At 59.0% G+C, this 18369-nt stretch overlaps 1 protein-coding gene across 2 annotated transcripts in view; it reads left to right on the top strand.

Annotated features, from left to right (window-relative positions):
• Positions 1 to 18369, top strand: part of FOXP4 (forkhead box P4) — a 51158-nt gene that overhangs the window by 24932 nt on the left and 7857 nt on the right. Inside the window, exons 3-13 of one of the 2 annotated variants that reach the window (XM_079934447.1) lie at positions 5681 to 5776; positions 11812 to 11934; positions 12432 to 12518; positions 14077 to 14194; positions 14322 to 14532; positions 14808 to 14912; positions 15670 to 15757; positions 16813 to 16896; positions 17035 to 17206; positions 17287 to 17363; positions 18157 to 18258. In XM_079934447.1, coding sequence (XP_079790573.1) covers positions 5681 to 5776; positions 11812 to 11934; positions 12432 to 12518; positions 14077 to 14194; positions 14322 to 14532; positions 14808 to 14912; positions 15670 to 15757; positions 16813 to 16896; positions 17035 to 17206; positions 17287 to 17363; positions 18157 to 18258 — 1263 coding nt within the window. Of the gene's footprint in view, positions 1 to 5680; positions 5777 to 11811; positions 11935 to 12431; positions 12519 to 14076; positions 14195 to 14321; positions 14533 to 14807; positions 14913 to 15669; positions 15758 to 16812; positions 16897 to 16998; positions 17207 to 17286; positions 17364 to 18156; positions 18259 to 18369 lie in introns of both variants that reach the window. The other variant, XM_079934446.1, reaches the window with a different exon arrangement.

The following is an 18369-nucleotide window of genomic DNA, read 5'->3' as shown; positions in this document are numbered from 1 at the left end:
ACTTATTAGGTACCTACTGTTTACTAGCAGTGGGTTAAGTATCTCCTCTCAAGAGATTGTATCCATTCCTGCTTAAAATCCTCCAGCAATTTTTCCTTGAGTGTAGAAGCAATAAAAAGCCATCGTCCCAGTGATGTGGCCGCTGCTGACCCCTGGGACTTCTTCTCAGGCCGCTCAGCTTGGCCACACTGGCCTTTTTGGTTCGTGATGCTCCAACCTTATATGCCCACCTCCGGGCTCTTGCACCAGCTCCTTCCAACCGTGACTACCCTCCCCTGAAAGAGTAGCCCCCTCATCCGAAATGCGTCCTCGGAGAGGCCTTCCCTGGCCACACAACCTAAGGAACCAGCCAGCCGTCCTCTGCGTAACGCTGGCCACCATCTCACAGCTCGCTTCGCTTCGTTGTAGGGTCTGTCTCATCCCATTAGAACGTGAGCTCCACTAAAGCAAATACGCCATGTCCCCAGTGTCTAGGACCGTGTGAGTGCCCTGTGGGGCTTCACAAATACTCGCTGAATTATAGATAAATGAATCAAAAGTCCTATTCCGGGGGGGTGGGGGGCAGGTGATGGGCCTTCCTGGGAGGGCTTTTCAGGTTTGGGGTGGGCCGGCCCACCACACACCCTTCTAGGGCCCCTTCCCCTAAATGGAGCCAGCTCCCAGTTGAAATGATCAAGACAGTTGAGATCCCAGTTTTGCCAAAATTAGCGAGATGCAGACAAAAGAAGTTTGGGTTTTGTTTATTTTGGTTCCTCTTCACCACCATCGGGATTAGACCAGAGTTTGCTGGGGCGGGGGTTCCTCCATCCTGTCTACCCAGCTCCTGGCTCCTCGTCCCTGTGCAGAGCCCCGTGTCAGGCCCAGGGGGACTCAGGTTCTGCTGCTGCCGCTGTGTGACTTTGGGGCGCTTTACTGCCCCTCTTCGGATCTCCGTTTCCTTATCGATAAAGTGAACTAGATAAGTGTTTCACAGACCTTTTTGCTGGAGATCTGCCGTAAGCGATGCCTTTTATTTGGAGTGGCAGCGCACAAGAGTTTCACGAAACAATGCTACGCTTACCTAGTAACTCTGATGTTTTCGTGTGTGTGTGTGTTTGTGTGTGTGTATTTTTTTCTATTTTTTTTGACCTTCTAAATTGATATTGTATGACCCACCATTAGCTCACGACCAGCAATTGGGAAAACACTAGACTAGATACCCTCTAACACTCCAGCTCACCAGGTCTGTGACCTGCGTGACTCTGCTTCTCTGTTTTCAAAGTTCAGCCCTTCGTCTTGTCTCTCCCTGAGAACCACGTCCCCGCCCTCCCAGACGCACAGAGTAAGGCTGGGACCCCGACACAGACCTGGAATCCTCCAGCCTGGAGAAAGAACCAGTAAACAGCCCTGCACCTGGCCTCCACAGAGAGGATGCTGGTCCTCCCCCAAATTCTCCAAGACAGAAATGAGGGTGTAGTCTCATCCTGCAGATGAGAGATGCATCTGCCCCAAGACTTGTTTTTCTTTTCATAGCAGCTCCCTGTTGCCCTCAAAGCACTAGCTTCATTCCCCTCCAACCCTGCCGCCCTCCCTGGATGCCATCCGTTATAAGCCATTTGTTCCTAATTGTGAAGCTCCTGCTAATGACTTCTGAATGGGCGGTTGGGGGAGGAGAGTTCGGCTTCATTAGCGAGACTGAGTTCTTAGGCTTGAGGGGGAATGGGGGTGGGTGTAGATGGAAAAGGGCTTGGTTAACAAGTCCTTCTGGGTGGCACTGGACAAATGATCAGGAGCTGCCTGGGCAGGTGAAAGATCAGTAATCACAATCACAAGAGTTAATGTCCATCCAGGACCCACTGCCAGCACTGTGCTGAGTACTCAGTGTACACTGTCACATGTGTTCTTCACAGCAAACCTGTGAGCTGACTACAGGGTTATTCCCATTTTACACAGGAAGAAACTGAGGCTCAGAGCAGTGATGTGACTTACCCAAGGTCACTCAGTATTTGGTGGAGCCAGGATTTGGACCCAGATCCCTTTGGCCAGGGTCCAGGCCCTGAATGGACCAGTACTGCTTCCTTTAGAGGAAAACTAGACTTCATTCCCCAAACCACAGAGCTGGGCATTTGGTTTTCAGTCTGAGGGGTGGAGGGAGCAGGAAAATATGGTATAAATGGCCAAATGGCTCCCAATTTCCCATTCTGCCCTGAGCACCCCCATGCCTTCTCCCCGGTGGGATTCTCAATGCCTCTTCCTACTCAAAGCTGTATCTGGTCCACAAGGAAGAGAAACTGAACCCCGTGTATCAGGCCCCAGCCACGGCAGGCAGTGCAGACACATGCCTGGTGTGCCAGAGCGGCGACTGTGACTCGGGGCTTTAGAAAGTCTTAGACCTACCTGATCCCTTGGGTGACCACCCTGGAGGAGGACATCCTAGGCCAGAGGGCCTCCCCCGCCCCTCCTCCCAGAGCACCATCCCTGGCTAGGGGTCCAGATGGGGGTGGGGGATGGCATAGCATTACAGGGCACTGAGCAGTCAGTGACATGTCCAGGCCATCTGGGCAGGGGAGATTGGGCCCCAAACCCAGGGTCTGCCCATCACCCTCACCCCTGGGCATCTATAGGGTGATCTTTAGGTGGTACCAAGTCCCTAATTGGGTCAAGGCTGGGCTGTAAGCAAAGTCCATGAAATGAGCGTGTGCTGCCCACTGTCACCTCCCCTTCTTCTCCAAGCCAGTATGAGGTGGGTGGCCATGAAAGTGAATGAAGGAATGAGTGAAGGATGAATGAATGAAGTGCCTAGAGGAGCAGACCCCTTGGGCTCCTCCAGCCTCTCTGGCTACTGACCTCCAACACAGCTCAATTTTCTGTCCCTGCAAGTGGTTTCCAGGCCCCCAGACTCACCGGCTATTTCGGTCGTCTGTGGTTTGAGGGTCGCTGCGCCTGGAACGCCCTGAACCCTTCACCCTTCTTGTCCACTTGGTGAGCCTGCCCTTCCAGCCTCCAGTCAGTGTTGCCACCTGGTCTGGGCCCCGGTGCTGGTGTCCATCTCCACCTCAGTCTGTGACGGGCATCTCATCACAGCACAGGCCCTGAGCCCTGGGGCAGGGCCAAGTTCTGTTTCTCTGTATCCCCAGCACCTAGCACCGTCCCTGGCACGTAGGAAGCGGAAGGAAGGAGTGTGGGGGGAAGGGTGGGAGGTCAGAGGAGGTGACAACCTGGCCAGGCCTAGAGTCTCACCTGATCCCGTCACCTGGCCTAACGGGGGAGGAAAGGCTCAGAGTGATGGGAGGGGTGGGGCCTGTCGCAGGGAGGTCTCACAGGAATGAGATTGCAAGGCCCTGTCATTTTTTTCCTGTAAATCTTATAATTTCATGCTCCAGGGGACCACCAAGTAAGTGAGTCAGTGGGGAGAGAATCCAGCCCCCCAGGCCACTCCCCCCACCAGGAGACTGCTCGGGACTCCCTCCAACTTCCCCTGGAAAACCCTCCCCTGTGGCTCCCCTCTTCCCACCAGGGATTGGGGGGGGGCTTCCTCCCCCCACCCTGACCAGCATCCCCTCTGGGTCACCTGGGCTGCCAGCCCCTCTGAGCCATCCTCTTCACCCACCTTGCCCCCTGATCTCTGACCCCTCTACCCCATCTCTACCTTTGGAGGACAGAGAGCATCTGTCCAGCCCGTGTCATTAGACCTGGGTGGGGGGCGGTCCCTAAAAACGAGGCACATAGAGGCAGGGCCCCTTCCGGATGAGCAGCTGGCCACCTCCTTCCCCTTCTTCACCCTGCACCTCCTCCCACAGCCTCTCAGAGCCCTTGACTCAGGTCAGATTTCTACTTTCTGATGTGAATCTTGAAGAGAAGCAACCCCGGGCCACTCCTCCCAGTGTGAGGTCCCGGGGAGGAGGGGTGTGGAAGAGGCCTGGGATCTGGGGCGCTGGTGAGGGGCATGCCAATCTGGACGCCAGGTCTGCCCTGGGACCCGCTCCCATAGATACACCAGGGTGTATTTAGGTACTGTCCTAAGGTAAACTAGGTTTAAGCCTCAGGGAGGCTCAGCTATTCAACGAAAGGGCTGCGAAGGGGGTGTGTATATATGCTTGGTGTACAGTGGGCGCCCCCTAAGTGTTTGCTGAGTGGCGGGGTGGGGGGCTCTGAGTGCATCCGTGTCCCACCTTATAGGTCTGCCTTGGTGGTGCTCGCGGTGGGTAGGAGAGTGGAAGTCCACGTGAGGACAGACAAGTGTGTGTGGATTGATGTGCGAGGAAGCCGCAGGTGGCCTGTTGCTTTTAATAGGTGCGCTGGGGAGAGGCTGGAGGAGGTGAGAGATTCAGGATACGGGAGGGAAGGAAGCCGTTGCTCCTCGAATGCCGACCAAGTGCCAGGCATTGGTCCTTTAACACCCCACCCCCACCCGCACGTATTTCAGAGTTAGGTAGTGGCCCAGTTTTGCAGAGCAGACTGGAACACAAAGATAGGGGATAACTTGCCCAAGGTCACACTACCGGTAGGCGGCACAACTGGGCTTCAAACCCAGGTCTGCCTGATGCCAGGCCCCCCTGTCAAAGGCCTGGACACAACTGCTCTGGCCCCCAAGGAGATCTTTGAGGAACCTGGGTATATTTTGTGCTCCTGAAATGTGGATTCAGGACGGGTCCCCACATCCCCTGCCTCTGAGCCCCTTACTGACCTGGAGTGGCCGGGGATGGAGGGCTTGCTTGGCTGACCTTACAGAGAACTTCCTGGCCTCTGTCTCCTACCTGACCTCTCCTACTCAACCTCTCACTGCTCGTCCGCCCACCTCCTAGGCCCACTGCCTGGCTGGAGAGGCTCCTCCTGCAGACTCCATGCATCTCCCATTCTCATGATCCCACCAGCTGAGAGTCCAGTCTGAGCCACCGTGGCCTCCAAGCCCCGACCACTACAGTCAGTGTAACTCACTGATAGCTCACACACTCCCTTCGGGACTTGATCCAATTCCCCCAGTGCCACAAGGCCCTGCTCCCAGACCTCCTGCCCTGACTCATAAAGCCACGTAGCGCTCAGACCCTGAGACTCCACCCTCATCCCCCCAACCGTGTGCTCTGACTCCGAGTGAATGCTACTCCCATAGCCCCCAGACCGACCGCCTAGTAAGGCAGATGGCCTTGGAGCCAGGCTTCTTGGCCTCAAATCCTGGCTCTGGCGCTTCCTAGCTGTGTGACCTTGGGCGTATTACTTAACTTCCGTTTCCTTATCTGCAAAATGGGACTGATAATCCCTACCTCACACCCTCCCAGGAGAGGATTAAGTGACATTTTGCCTGTAAAGTGCCTGACACATAGTAGATGCTCGACAAACTGGACCTACTATTAATAGGCTGGGTCCACCACTGTACTTTCTCCTGGGTCCTTGTTTTGACCACTGACCCATTTGCTGACCCCATTGAGTCCCAACAAAACCTCACCAGGTCCCAGAGTGAGTCCCTACAGGTTCTGATCCCCAAAGCCTGGCAGCTTCTCTCAGTGACTCCTACCTCTATCCTTATCCCCTAGCCCAGGTGGACCCTGTGACCCTCTCACTCATCCCCAAGACCTTCTACATGACCCTGACCTCCTCCCCTTTATTCTCTCCAAACGCTCCCTGAATCCAGGATCCTGCACTGACCCTTGCCCTCCCACGTCTGCTGGGGCAGCCGGAGCACTGATTCCTCCCTGTCTTGCAGGCTCTCCAAGTGGCCCGGCAGTTCCTGCTGCAGCAGGCCTCGGGCCTGAGCTCCCCAGGGAACAATGACAGCAAGCAGTCGGCCTCTGCCGTGCAGGTGAGGAGGATGCCCTGCTGTACTGGGCTGGGCTGGGGCCAGGTCGGAGGGTGGGCTTGGCACCGAGGGAGGGGAAGGACCGGCTGGAGAATTGCTCTGGCCCCATCCCCAGTGCCAGGGAGGGGGCGGCTCTCCAGAGGGGATTGCAGTCGCTGCAGGGGCAGGTGAAGAAACACCACCTTCTCATCTGCACCTGACCGCCCAGCCCTTCCTCTACCAAGCCTCACGTCTGTCGCTCAGTTTGAGTCTGCCTGAGCCCTCTGTCTCTGTACCTGTCTGCCTGCCTCCTCTTCCCTGGCTCTGCGCCCAGGGCCTCTCCCTGGCACTTCCGGGTCACTGGGCCCGTCCCTCTCTGCTCCCCTCCAGGCTGTCTCACTTGCTGAGACCACCACGCCCTCCCCCCACCTCCTCGTCTCTCACCCACCAGCTCTCTCTGTCTCCCCACGTTTCCTGTCTCTTGGTGTCTCTGTGTCTCTTTTGTTTTCCTTTGCACAGTCTGCCCTTTTTGTCCCCCTCTCCCTTCCCCGCAGCGTGCCGGCCCATCTGGCTGGCTGGGGGAGGGGAGGGGAGATGGGGTTGGGGGCCGGGGTGGGGGGGGGGTAAGCCAGGCCTTCTGTTTACCTTTTGTGTCACAAAGAACTTGGGAGAATTGCCGTCTGAGTCGGGGTGGGTCACAGCTCCGCCGGCAGCCCGCTCCCCTCCCCCTAGCTCCCCTCCCTCCCTGGCTCCCCTCCCCCTCCCACCCCCCGCAGCCGGGCTTCCTCGCCCTCCCCACCCCTCTTGGGGGGGGTGGGGGGAGAGGGGTGGTGGCTCCAAATTGGGGAGGGGACTAAGCGGGGCTTTGGAAGGAAGTTTATCTAAGGGAGGAAGGGTGAGCACGATCCGATCTGCAAAGCGCTGAAGCCTGAAGGGTGGGGTGCTGAGGGAGTGGGGCGACGAGAGGAGCAGGGCAGGGAGGGGGTACAGGGTGGCCGGAGAAGGACCCGGGACTGGGTTTGTCCTGGGGCAGATTCCAGTGCTCTGTGGCTCCAGGGGCACATCTGGGTTTTCTGTGAAACAAGCTTACATTCCGAAAGTACTTTCCAGAAGTTGAAGGTGCTGGACAGGACAGTTGTGGGGCCTGAGCGGTGACCCTCTTTTAAAAGTCTCCAACCTAATGAGACAGCCCTCAGGGGGAGGAGTTGGGCAAAGAGGGGTAGTGGCCTGGGCGGGGAAGGGGAGGACAGTTCGGATAAGCCACTAACGGGAATGAGGTAGTAGGCTCTCATGCCCCCGTAGTGTCAGGACTGGGTCTCTTTGAATTCGGGAGCCCCCCATGTACTCCCTGGGTCTGAAGTGGCCCTCGGGCTACTGTTCTGAATCTGTTCTGAATTTTCTACCCTGGGCCCAGCCTAGTACCCGCTTCTAAGAACAGGGAAGGGTAGGCTGGGGAACAGTAGGAATGTTCCCCAGCCCAGAGAGGGTCTCCAGACCCAAGTAAGAGGGAGGGAGCTGGATGGTGGTTGGAGGGACTGAGGTCAGACATCAAGAAGGACTTTGCAGCAGGGTAAGAAGGGTAGGATCTGAAATAATTAAGAAAGGAAAGGAGGCTGTGGAGTCTTCCTTCGGAGATCACCCCCACCCCCAAAAAACGAGAGGGGTCGCTCAACAAACACTTACTCAGTACTTCCTAAACTGACAACGTTTGCAGAGTGCTTACCATGTATGATGGGCTGGGAGGAGCAGGGATGGTACCTGACACGGAGGAAGCTTATTTCGAGGCTGAGGGTTGGGATGGATACAATTTGGTGCCAGCATCAAGGACCCAAACTCAACCTCTTAAGTATGGGGATCGGGGTCCCTGGGTGTGTGGGGAGACTAGGCCAGAGCTTAGTTTAGGTTCAACTCCCTTGCAAATGACCAGAAGGTAGTCCTCAGTCCTGGCTGGAGCTGCAGCAAGAAAGATCGTGGTGAGACACCAAGAAGAACTTCTAGAAATGGCAAGGGGGCTGAGAAGATGAGACGAAGACTGGGCACAGCTAAGGGGCCTGCCCTAGCCAACCTTCTGCCCAAACTCCCAGCTACCTGTGCTGCCTTCTGTGACTGAGCTCTCCCTGCCTGGGGCCCAGGCGCAGGGACAAACCAGGCAGTCTCCAGGCTGGAGCTGGAGACCTAATATGGTTTTAGAAACTCTTCTGAAGCTGGCTCTAAGAGAGGGGTGGTGAACATGGCTGGGAGGTGAGTGGGCAAGCAATCCTGCCTTGAGTTGGGGACCACTGGGAAAGAGGCTGCCATCGATCTGCATTACCCACTTGATTCAGGCCCCAGATCAACAAAATATGCTCTCCCCTCTCCCACCACCAGCCTTGAGTTCTTAGAAAAGCTATTTCTAGGCCCTGGACCCCATACGGGGTCAGAAGCCCCACTTCATTGGAGATTATGAACCTGAGGGTGGGGATGAGAGGCAAGGAAGGTATCCAGGGTTGGGGCTCCAGGCTCCTGGAGAAGTTCAGACATGGCCCCAAGAACCCCTGTCTCGCCAAGCCCAGAGAACCATCGGGCCAGGGCTCTGTACTGGGGACTGCAGTTCACTACTATGCTAAGCACGCGGCAGCATCACAGTGTATGCAGGAAGGTGTGAGTTCTGGAGCTGGTTGTTTGGGTTAAAATCCTGGCTCTGCCCCTTGTCAGCTGTGTGACTTTGGACAAGTTTCTTAACCTTTCTGGGCCTGAGTTGCCTCATCTGCAAAATGGGGGTAATAACAGCATCTATCCCCTAGGGTGGTGAGGATAAAATGAGATGATTTTGTAAATGACCTAGTGTCTGCCCCACGGTGATGATTTACATGGTGGTCGGAGAGCTCCAGGCCTGAGCAGGGTCCCCGAGGGAGGGGCTGGAGGCAGCTGTCGGCATTTTGCCCGGGGCTCACACTGCCAGGGCTTTTGTAAGCATTTAGCTGCCCTGGCCGCCCTCCAGATGGTGACTCACGGGCCTCGCTGGGCTGACTAGCTGACGGTGCCCATCCTGACACATCCCAGCCTGGTGAGGGGTCAGTGGGGACACCAGGGGAGCTCCAGCTCACTCCTCAGAACCCCCAAGGGATGTGAGGGGAAGGGATGGGCTCAGCCAGCTCAGGAGATAGCAGGCAGCCGCCACCTCACTGACCTTTCTTGACCCTGCTGGGCCACCTTCAAGACAAGTACACACAAGGTAATCCATCCAGATTACCGCAGCCGCCTCTCCAGCCTGCAGCTCAGCCAACTGGCAGGAGCAGCAGGGGCCGGGGAGGCCTTCCAAGGTCATCTCTTCCATTCCCCTGCCTCCAAGTAGGAAAGCCCCAAGGAAGGAAATACCACATCCTTTCCTGCAGGCCACTCGCGGTGACTCACACCCCTGGTGCCTGGAAAGACCTCCTGGGTGTCTAGGCTCAGTCTCCTCGGCTGGGGGCCCTGTCCATCTCCTCTAGTTCAGTTCTCACAGCCGTGAGCATGGGAGGCCCAGAGCTTTTGCCCCAAGTGACCCTTGCCACGTAATGGCCCTGGGGCCGGAACGTTGGGGCCCTGGCGCGCCTAAGGTGCACTCGTGGAGGAGGGGAGGGAAAGAAGGGGAAAGGAAAATCCAGAATGTTTTAAAAAGTAATTTTCTTTACATTTGTGTAGAATTTCATGGCCATACAAATCACTTTCACTTACTTCTTCCCCCACTGTCCCTCTAGGCCTCGGTTTTCTCACCTCTAAAATGGTGACGACGATGGTACCCTCCTCCCAGGGCTGCGGTGAGGATTCGGGGAGATAATACACATAAAGGGCTTAGCCAGGCACCTGGCACGCCTGGCATGTAGTCAGCCGCCACCAACATCATCTTGAGTAGTCCTGTGGAGCGGGGAGGGCAGCTGTGCCAAAGCCCAGTTAGCAGATGCAGAAAGTGAGGCAATTTCAAAAGATAGTCAGCGTCAGGGACAAGAACCTGGGTCATCTGACTCAGAAATCCAGGGCTCTGAGCCCCACCATGTTGGGGGCCCCCGTGTCAAAGGACAGGCAGCTGCCTCGGGGGCACCCAGCAAAGGATACAGGCTGGCTCTGCAAGGGGGGGCTGGATGTGTGCCATGGCCTGCCCCTCCGAGAGTGGGAACCAGAAGAGCCCTGCAGCCTGGCTTTCCCGAGCCTCCCCAGGAGACAGTTGTAAAGAGAGAGGTTGGCCCTTGGGATCTCTAGCCTCATCGAACCCTTGAGCTCCCTGGATGGTTCCATTTCCACACCCTCTCCTAACCCTTCTCAAGACCTGCTCTGAGCGGCGGGGGGACAGGCGGTGTGGGATGTGGGAACATAGGGAACTGCAGAGCACACAGACCTGCACGTGAGTCCCAACGCTGCCGCTTAAGGCTCGTCGTTAGAGGCCCCTCAGAGCCTTCATTCACACGGTGTGGCCGTGGCTAAAAAGCTAGGTGCCCCTTCCAGGGATGTTTGCACAGAGATGGCTGCAGTAAAGGAGGGGAGCCCAGGGCTGGGGCTCAGCCACTAGTGAAGGGGGGGGCAAGAAGAGGTGGGGGCAGTGAGACTTACCGATGTCCCTGGAGCCACTGCCCTTCCCCCCGTTGCTCCCCTGCCTGGGGATGCCCTCACTGGTGGCTTGAGGCTGAGCCTTGCCCCTGCCAGGGATCCTGAATGGAACCAACTCCTCCTCTTCTGCCCCGCCTGTGGGGCTGGGGGAAGGTGAAAGGGCCCAGGAATCCACTGGGGACATAACCTGTGCTGTCCTGACCAGGACAAGTCTCTGCAAGACACTCCCCCTGGACTGGCCCACCGGCACCCCTCCCTCCCTGCCCCAGGGTTGATCTGCCAAGAAGGTAACTCAACTCGGGGGAGCACACACGGGGGAGCACACACTTGGTGAGTGCCTGCCGTGTGCCAGCTCTGCTGGGGCTGGGGAGTGAGACGGGAGATTACAGACTTGTGCACACGGAGCTTGAAGTGCGACGGGGGTGGCCGATCGCCCTGTCAGGACACCTGTCCTGCTAAAACAGGGCATCAAGACAGTGCTGCAGCTTGGACCACCCAGGCTATGACTGCACAGGCTAGGGGTTTCAGGGGAGGTGGGAACTGGGAAAAGAATGATGATACTGCTTTTCCCTGAACCTTTTGCCTGTAGCTAGATTCTCTGGGCCTCCTACAGAGGCCTCACCCAGGGCAGGGGGCAGACAGCTGCCCTACTATGAGAATCCTGCAAGTTCCTGCTGGAAGGAGGCATCTCTGTTTTATGGTGGAGGAAACTGACACCTCAGAGACAGCCAGTGAATGGCTGGAGGTCACTTGGCAAGTTCACTGCAGAGCGAGGAGGAGCAGCCCGCCTCTCCCCGCGTCTCTGCATGGCGTTCTTTCCACCCCACTGGGACCTAGTTAGGTGATGACACGTACACACTCACACAGGGTGGCCGTCACGGTGCTCCCTGGGCGTCAGCTCCCGGTCACTGTGTGTGCCGTCTAGACAGGTGTGCTGGAGCACGTGACACGCATGTGAGAGGGGCCAAAGTCCAGGTCCTCATGCCATGTGGGCTACAGTTTGCAACCTTCCCATCCATGGCTGCAGGCTGCCCTCCTGGCCAGGCCCACCTTGTGGGTCGTGTTCTCAGAGCAGACTGAGCTGGAGTCAGCAGTGGCTAGGTGCTGCCCCTCCCCATCACTGGGGGAGAAACCCTGCAAAGCATGGGTTCTACTAACCAGTGTCGCTGGGGTCTAATCTTTGTGCACCAAAGACAGCACATCCTGCAATAATGTCCAACCGCTGCAGGCTCTGTTCTAAGTACTAAGTCATTAGCCCTCGTGATGACCTTAAGAGGCAGGCGCTATCGCTACTTCCATTTCAGAGACGAGAAAACCAAGAACAAGGGAGGTGAGTCACTTGTCCAGAGACGCACAGCTAGCAGGTGGCAGAGCCAGAATGTGAGCCCAGGCAGCTCACTGCGGAGCTGCTCTGCTCTGCTGTGGGCAGGGGCTTGGGCGCGGACCCTCCCCGGGGTGGGGCAGAGGTGAGGGGCTGACGCGGCCGAATCTCACAGGTGCCCGTGTCGGTGGCCATGATGTCGCCGCAGATGCTCACCCCCCAGCAGATGCAGCAGATCCTGTCGCCCCCACAGCTGCAGGCCTTGCTCCAGCAGCAGCAGGCGCTCATGCTGCAGCAGGTGAGTCTGGCCCCGGGGCCGCCCAGGAGATAAGGGAGAGGAGGGTGAGGTGTTCCAGGCACTGGCCTCCCCACTCCCACCCTGTTTACTACCAACATCACCAAAGGCCAAAGCAGTGGCAGAAACCAGAGAGACCGCTCCGGCCGGACTGACCTGCATTCCTCCAGGACAGCTGGGGAGGGGTCAGAGGTCAGGCCTCGCCCACACACCCCCGTACGGCCTCACAGCGCCCCATCTGTATCTCCAAACCCCAGGGGAGGACAGAGAACATGCTGGTACTTCATCCTCACCCACCAAGGGAGGGGGAGGCTCCCCTCTCCCCTCTCCGCTCCCTCTCCGTCCAGGCTCTGCTCTGGGAGAGCCTCTCTCGGAGCAGACATCTCCCTGCTGGACCATCTGTTTCACAGCAGCCCAGTCACGAGAGGGTTGGCCGTTGCTTTGGGGTCAGCAGTCCCCCGCCTGTGCTAACCCACTCCCACCCTGCTGTCGACCCCCAGCTGCAGGAATATTACAAGAAGCAGCAAGAGCAGCTCCACTTACAACTCCTCACGCAGCAGCAGGCTGGGAAGCAGCAACCCAAAGAGGTAAGGGGCTCGGGCAGGGCCGGATGTGCCCCTCAAAGGACCCCCGCCCCTCGCCTGCAGCGCCAGCCCTCTCCTAGCCAGGGGCTGGGAGTCCCAAAGTGGTCAGGACAGAATGGTCTTGTGGGGATAGTAGAAAAACCAGGAAAGGCTGGGGGACCGGATGGGGGGATGGAGGCCCACATTCCACCACCTCCCCTCAACCCCATTCAGACCTCCTCTCCTCGCTCTGTGTTGTTGGATTAGGAGAGCAGAAGGGCTGAGCCCTGTGTTACCTGAGCACATACGCGTAGACGGGTATGTGAGTGTTGGATGGTCCGCACTCATGACCGGCTGCCTCGTGGTCATGCCCTCTTCCTGCCTGCTTGTCTGTTAGTGACCCAGCACCTCAGCCCTCTAGCCTGGTTCTGAAAATCTTTCAGTCCCTCCCCTCAGCCCTGCCCCAACTTCTGTTGCTTCTTGTAACATCCTGCCCTGCATCTCCAGAGAACTCCCCAGCCTGCACCCCCTGCCCCATCTGGGCCACAGTGCCTTCTGAGCTTCCATACCAGGCCCTGCAGTGCCCCCCACCCCGTGTCCCAGACACGCACTTCCCTCCTGCTGGCCAAACCACAGCCAAGTTCGAGTTGCCTCTTCCCAGGAGGCTGCCCTGCTGACCCCCAGTCATTCCCTCCCGCCCTCAGCCTCCCCCTCAAAGGTCTCCTCTTTGCTTCCTTCTCTGCATTGTCTCTAGGCTGAATAGCCAGCCCACCACCCCACCTCCAGGGCAGGTGGGCTGAGCCATCCCTGCCTCCAGAGCCCGGGACAGGCTCAGCTCCTGGGGCTCAGAAAAGGCTTGCTGACAGACTGACTGTCAGTGCTTGTGTGAAGTACTGAATCTGGGGGTGGGGGGGCGGGGGGAGCAGGGCCAGAGCAGGAGAGAGGGAGCCACTAAGAGCAGAGTGAGCAAGTGCGGGCAGGCGGCGGGCACCTGGGCAGCAGTGATGTGACTGTTCCCTAGCCTGGGTCCTGATGACCTGTCGATGCTGATCTTTGAAAGTCCCGTCAGACGCCTTGATTCTCTGTATCTAAGAAGCAAGAGAGGAGAGGAGCTGGAGGAGAGAAGGCCCCCTCCTCAGAGCGGAAGGGGGGCACCCCGGGCATGTGGGAAGGGTGCCCGCCAGGCGGGAGTGGCCCCTGGAGTCTGACAGGCTCATCCATCATTGTGATGAGAGCCTCCCGCGCCCCCCAGGCGAGCACAGCTGTGGTGCGGGAGCCGAAGCAGCGGAAGGAGGGAGGCGGGAGCGGGGAGGGCGTCGTGCTGCGTGTCTGGGTCTGGCCGTGTGTGTCTGCGCGCGTGCGTGCGTGCGTGTGTGTGTGTGTGCGTGCGTGTTTCCTGCGAGGAGGCATGCAGCCCTATGGAAGCTGGGCCGGGAGCAGGGAGGCTGCAGCTGCGGACACCACAACGACAGCTCCGGGGGCCGACAGGCCCTGGGAGGGGGCGGCCGCAGGGTGGGGGCCAGATGGCACGCCTGAGGCTGATGGTACCCCTCTCTGCCCGCCCCCTCGGGCCCCCCACCAGGCCCTGGGGAACAAGCAGCTGGCCTTCCAGCAGCAGCTCCTGCAAATGCAACAGCTGCAGCAACAGCACCTGCTCAACCTGCAGAGACAGGGGCTGGTCAGCCTGCAGCCCGGCCAAGGTGAGTGCCCGCCCCTCAGCCAGCCCCAGCCCCACGCCCTCGCTGTCCCCGCTCCCGGGAGTGAGGTGGGGGCCCCGTGCATTCCTGGGGCCCGGCCAGCCTCCCCTGTCTCTCCCTCCCATCGCAGCCGTGTGCCCGACGGACCTGCCCCAGCTGTGGAAGGGCGAGGGTGCCCCCGGGCAGCCCGCCGAGGACAGCGTTAAGCAGGAGGGGCTGGACCTCACCGGCACGGCCACCACCGCTACCTCGTTCGCCGCCCCCCCCAAAGTCTCACCCCCCCTCTCCCACCACACCCTGCCCAACGGACAGCCCACTGTGCTCACACCTCGGAGAGACAGGTATGGGGCTCCGGCTGGGAGGAGGTGCTGCAGACCTGCCCGGGGACTGGCCTTGACCCTGAGGGCTGGCACCTGTGGTAGAGGCTGGGGTGGGGTTGTGGAGCTCAGGGATGGGCAGGTTTGCCTCTCCCGGGGCACGCACAACTGTGCCTGCCCTCTGGGGAACCTGTATTAGGGACAGAAACGTCATCAGTAGGGGAGCTGCGGCTGGGCGGGACCCAGGGCTGCCGGGGTCTTCAGGGTCCCTGACCACCATCTCCCTCCTGCCCTCCCAGCTCCTCCCACGAGGAGACGCCCGGCTCCCACCCCCTCTACGGACACGGAGAGTGCAAGTGGCCAGGCTGTGAGACCCTGTGTGAAGACCTGGGCCAGTTTATCAAGTAGGTGTCAGCCCCACTCTCCTTTGCCCCCCAGCCTGCCTCCCCTAACAGGGCCCCTCATCCCCCAGCCTGCCACCCAGCTTGTCACTTCTTGCGCCTTCAGCCACCAGCTGTCCTGCCATCCTCACCCCGGGGTGGGGGGCCTCGTTCCTTCTCTGCCCCCCATCAACTCCCCGGTCACTCCTACCCCGTCTGCGGTCTGTATTTCCTGGGCCAGCAGCCTCCCCACCCCAACCCCAGGCTGCTGAGCCCAGCAGGTTGGGGGTGTAAGGAGGAGGAGAAGACTTCCCCCACCGCCCTCCCCGGCTTCCCCCAGCCCCAGCCCCGGAGAGCGACGGCCTAGTGACGGCCTTCGGGCCTGGCGGACAGGCGGCTGGCAGCAGGCAGCCAGCTGCCGTAGCTGTGCCAGGCTCTGTCACTGACTGATTAACTCCACTGTCTCCCAGACCCTCGCAGCATCAGGGTCAAACAAATTGTTTTCACGCTTCGTCAGAGGTTTACTTAATTAGTTCATTTGCAGTTAGATCTCTCTGTAGCTGGGGTTTTAGCAAAGACATCAAAGGAGGCTGACGAGAAGGCGGCTTCCTCCGATGCCCCGTTTTTGTTTTTGTTTTTTTCCCCATCCCTTTCCCTTCTTTGTATCTCTTGGTCTGTCTGCTTTCCAGGCTGTGGGCGGGATTAGAGGGTGGGTTGGGGTGGGTGGTGACAGCAGAACCAGGGCCAACTTTCTCTTCTCCACCCCCTCCTCCCCCGGAAGACACCTCAACACGGAGCACGCCCTGGACGACCGGAGCACAGCGCAGTGCCGCGTGCAGATGCAGGTGGTGCAGCAGCTGGAGATCCAGGTGTGGCCTCCGGCTGCGGGAGAGGGGCGTGGGGGGCTCCCACCCCTGCCTCACCCACAGCACTGACTTTCCAGGAGGGATTTGGGGGGTCTCATGGAAGGGTCATCGAATGCTTTCTAGGTCCTCGTTACCATGGTTGTAAGGTGAGGGCAGCCAGATTCTGAGGGGGAAACCAGGGCTGGGGGCCTCTCTGATGCGAGGTCCTGAAGGGACTCATACTAACACAAACAACAAAAATGGTGTGCATAGCTAACATACTGAGCCCTTACCTTGTGCTCTACTAAATACCTATGTGACTCAAGGGATCCTCTGAACAACCTTATCTGGTTGGTAGCTACTATTATTATGCCCAATTTACAGATAGAGAAAACAGAGGCATAGAGAGGTGAAGTAACTTGCCTCTGATCACTCAGCCAGTGGGTGGCAGAGCTGGGATTGGAACCAGGGCAGTCTGGCCCCGGAGTCTACACTCTGCAGCACGGGATACTCAGGAGGCTGTTCAGGACAGGCCATCAGGCAGCCGATCAATGTTTACCCGTGTCCCTCTGGCACCTCGCAGAGCTCCCTGCGTGAGAGGGTGGTTGTAAAAGATCTATTGAATTTATGAATGGGGGTGAATGAATCATTCATCCATTCCTGCCTCTCCATTCAGTGCGTGAGGGCACCCTCACACACAGGTGCCACTGAACTTGGGCGTTGTTCAGCCACAGCCTCTGCTCTTGATCGGGAGGCAAGGCGTGTGCTGTTGGGAAGAAGGGCCACCAGAGTGCAGCGGCTGTGCGGGGGTCTAGGCTGGGGACACACAGTCTGGAGAAGCGGGGAGGGCTTCATGGAGCAGGCAGCCCCCAGTCCTGGCTTTGCGGGTGTGAGGGGCCAGAGGGGCAGGGAGAAGCCGAGGTCTTCCAGGAGCAAGGGACGGAGGGAGCTGGGGTACCAAGGGTGGGGGCGCATGGTGGTGACGGGCTTGGTATGTGGAGGAGGAGGGCCCGACTGCCCCCCCCCGCCCCCTCCCCGCCACCAGGCACAACCCCTGCTCACCTCCCGCCTCTCCACAGCTCGCCAAGGAGAGCGAGCGGCTGCAGGCCATGATGGCCCATCTGCACATGCGGCCCTCGGAGCCCAAGCCCTTCAGTCAGCCAGTGAGTGACTCTCCCCTCCCTGCGGCCCTCCAAGAACCCGCCCCACCACGGGACCCCTCATCCTGTCGGCACTGGTCTCAGCATCCTCCCCGTTGCTCACAGCTGAACCCAGTCCCCGGCTCCTCCTCATTCTCCAAGGTGACCGTCTCCGCAGCGGACTCATTCCCGGATGGTCTCGTACACCCCCCCACCTCGGCCGCTGCCCCTGTCACCCCCCTACGGCCCCCTGGCCTCGGCTCTGCCTCCCTGCACAGTGGGGGACCCGCCCGGCGGAGGACCAGCGACAAGTTCTGCTCCCCCATCTCCTCAGGTAAGGGCCGTGGGGAGGGGTGTCTTTCCCCAAGCCGGACCCCACTTCTGGCTGCCTCAGCCTCTGCCTGTCTCCCCCAGAGCTGGCCCAGAATCATGAGTTCTACAAGAACGCCGACGTCCGGCCCCCCTTCACCTACGCCTCCCTCATCCGCCAGGTGAGCATGGGAAGGTAGACAGAGTCCGGGGGGTGGGGGTGGGGGTGGGAGGCACACAGTCTGCACCCCTCCCTCAAGGTCCCGGGACCAGAGAACGTAACTTTCCATCTCACACTTGTCCTCTCCCACTCACACCTGCGTTTTCCTTCTCAGCCAGACGGCCCCTCACATGGGCTTCGGCCGAGCCCTCCTGCTGGTCACGCAGGCCTGTCTGTGGGAGCACACACACTGTTGATGCCACTTACACCCCGTGTCATCCATACCCTCATTTCCACGTACACACACTCCCATGATAGACTTATGGTCACTTGTAGTCTGTCTCCTTTTGTCTGTCTCTCTCAGATGCGCGCGCACACACACACACACACACACACACCCCCCCCCACCCACCCACATGCCATCTCATGTTTAGGGTGCCCTTTACAAAAACCAGGATAAATTCCAAACAGTCCCCACCCCCGGACCTCTTTCTCCCAAGAATACTGCTCTCCTTCCCAGTCTAGGGCAGGGGCCCTTGGAGCCATTTTCCCTGCAGCAGAAGTTCACGTGCTCCTCGCACAAGTGCACGGCCCTCGAGGCTCGTGTTCCCTTTGGCCTCTGGCTGGGCTGTAACCAGCCTGCCCCTCTCGGGACCATCAAGCACCCCCAGTCTTGTCCACATGCTTCCGCAGCGGGTCTTCTCTGCTCTCAGATGAGTTAGGGGCCAGGCTGAGGGGAGCTGGGGCAGAGCACACAGGCCTGTGGCCCTTGCAGGCCCAGACTGAGGGTCTCTGTACTTCTTCCTTGTCCACAGGCCATCCTGGAAACCCCCGACAGGCAGCTGACCCTGAATGAGATCTATAACTGGTTCACCAGGATGTTCGCCTATTTCCGGAGAAACACGGCCACCTGGAAGGTGAGGCATGCCCGTTCCTCCTTGCCAGGGCCCCAGGCGGCCTTGGACATCTCCAGATCCCTTTGAGACCAAGGTTGCCTAACAGTCCCCTCAGGGTGGCAGTTCTATAGA

Source organism: Stenella coeruleoalba (assembly GCF_951394435.1).
Source record: "Stenella coeruleoalba genome assembly, chromosome: 10".
NCBI classification, from domain to species: Eukaryota; Metazoa; Chordata; class Mammalia; order Artiodactyla; family Delphinidae; genus Stenella; species Stenella coeruleoalba.
The sequence above is the reverse complement of the archived record's forward strand: the minus strand, read 5'-3'. Positions and strand labels throughout refer to the sequence as shown.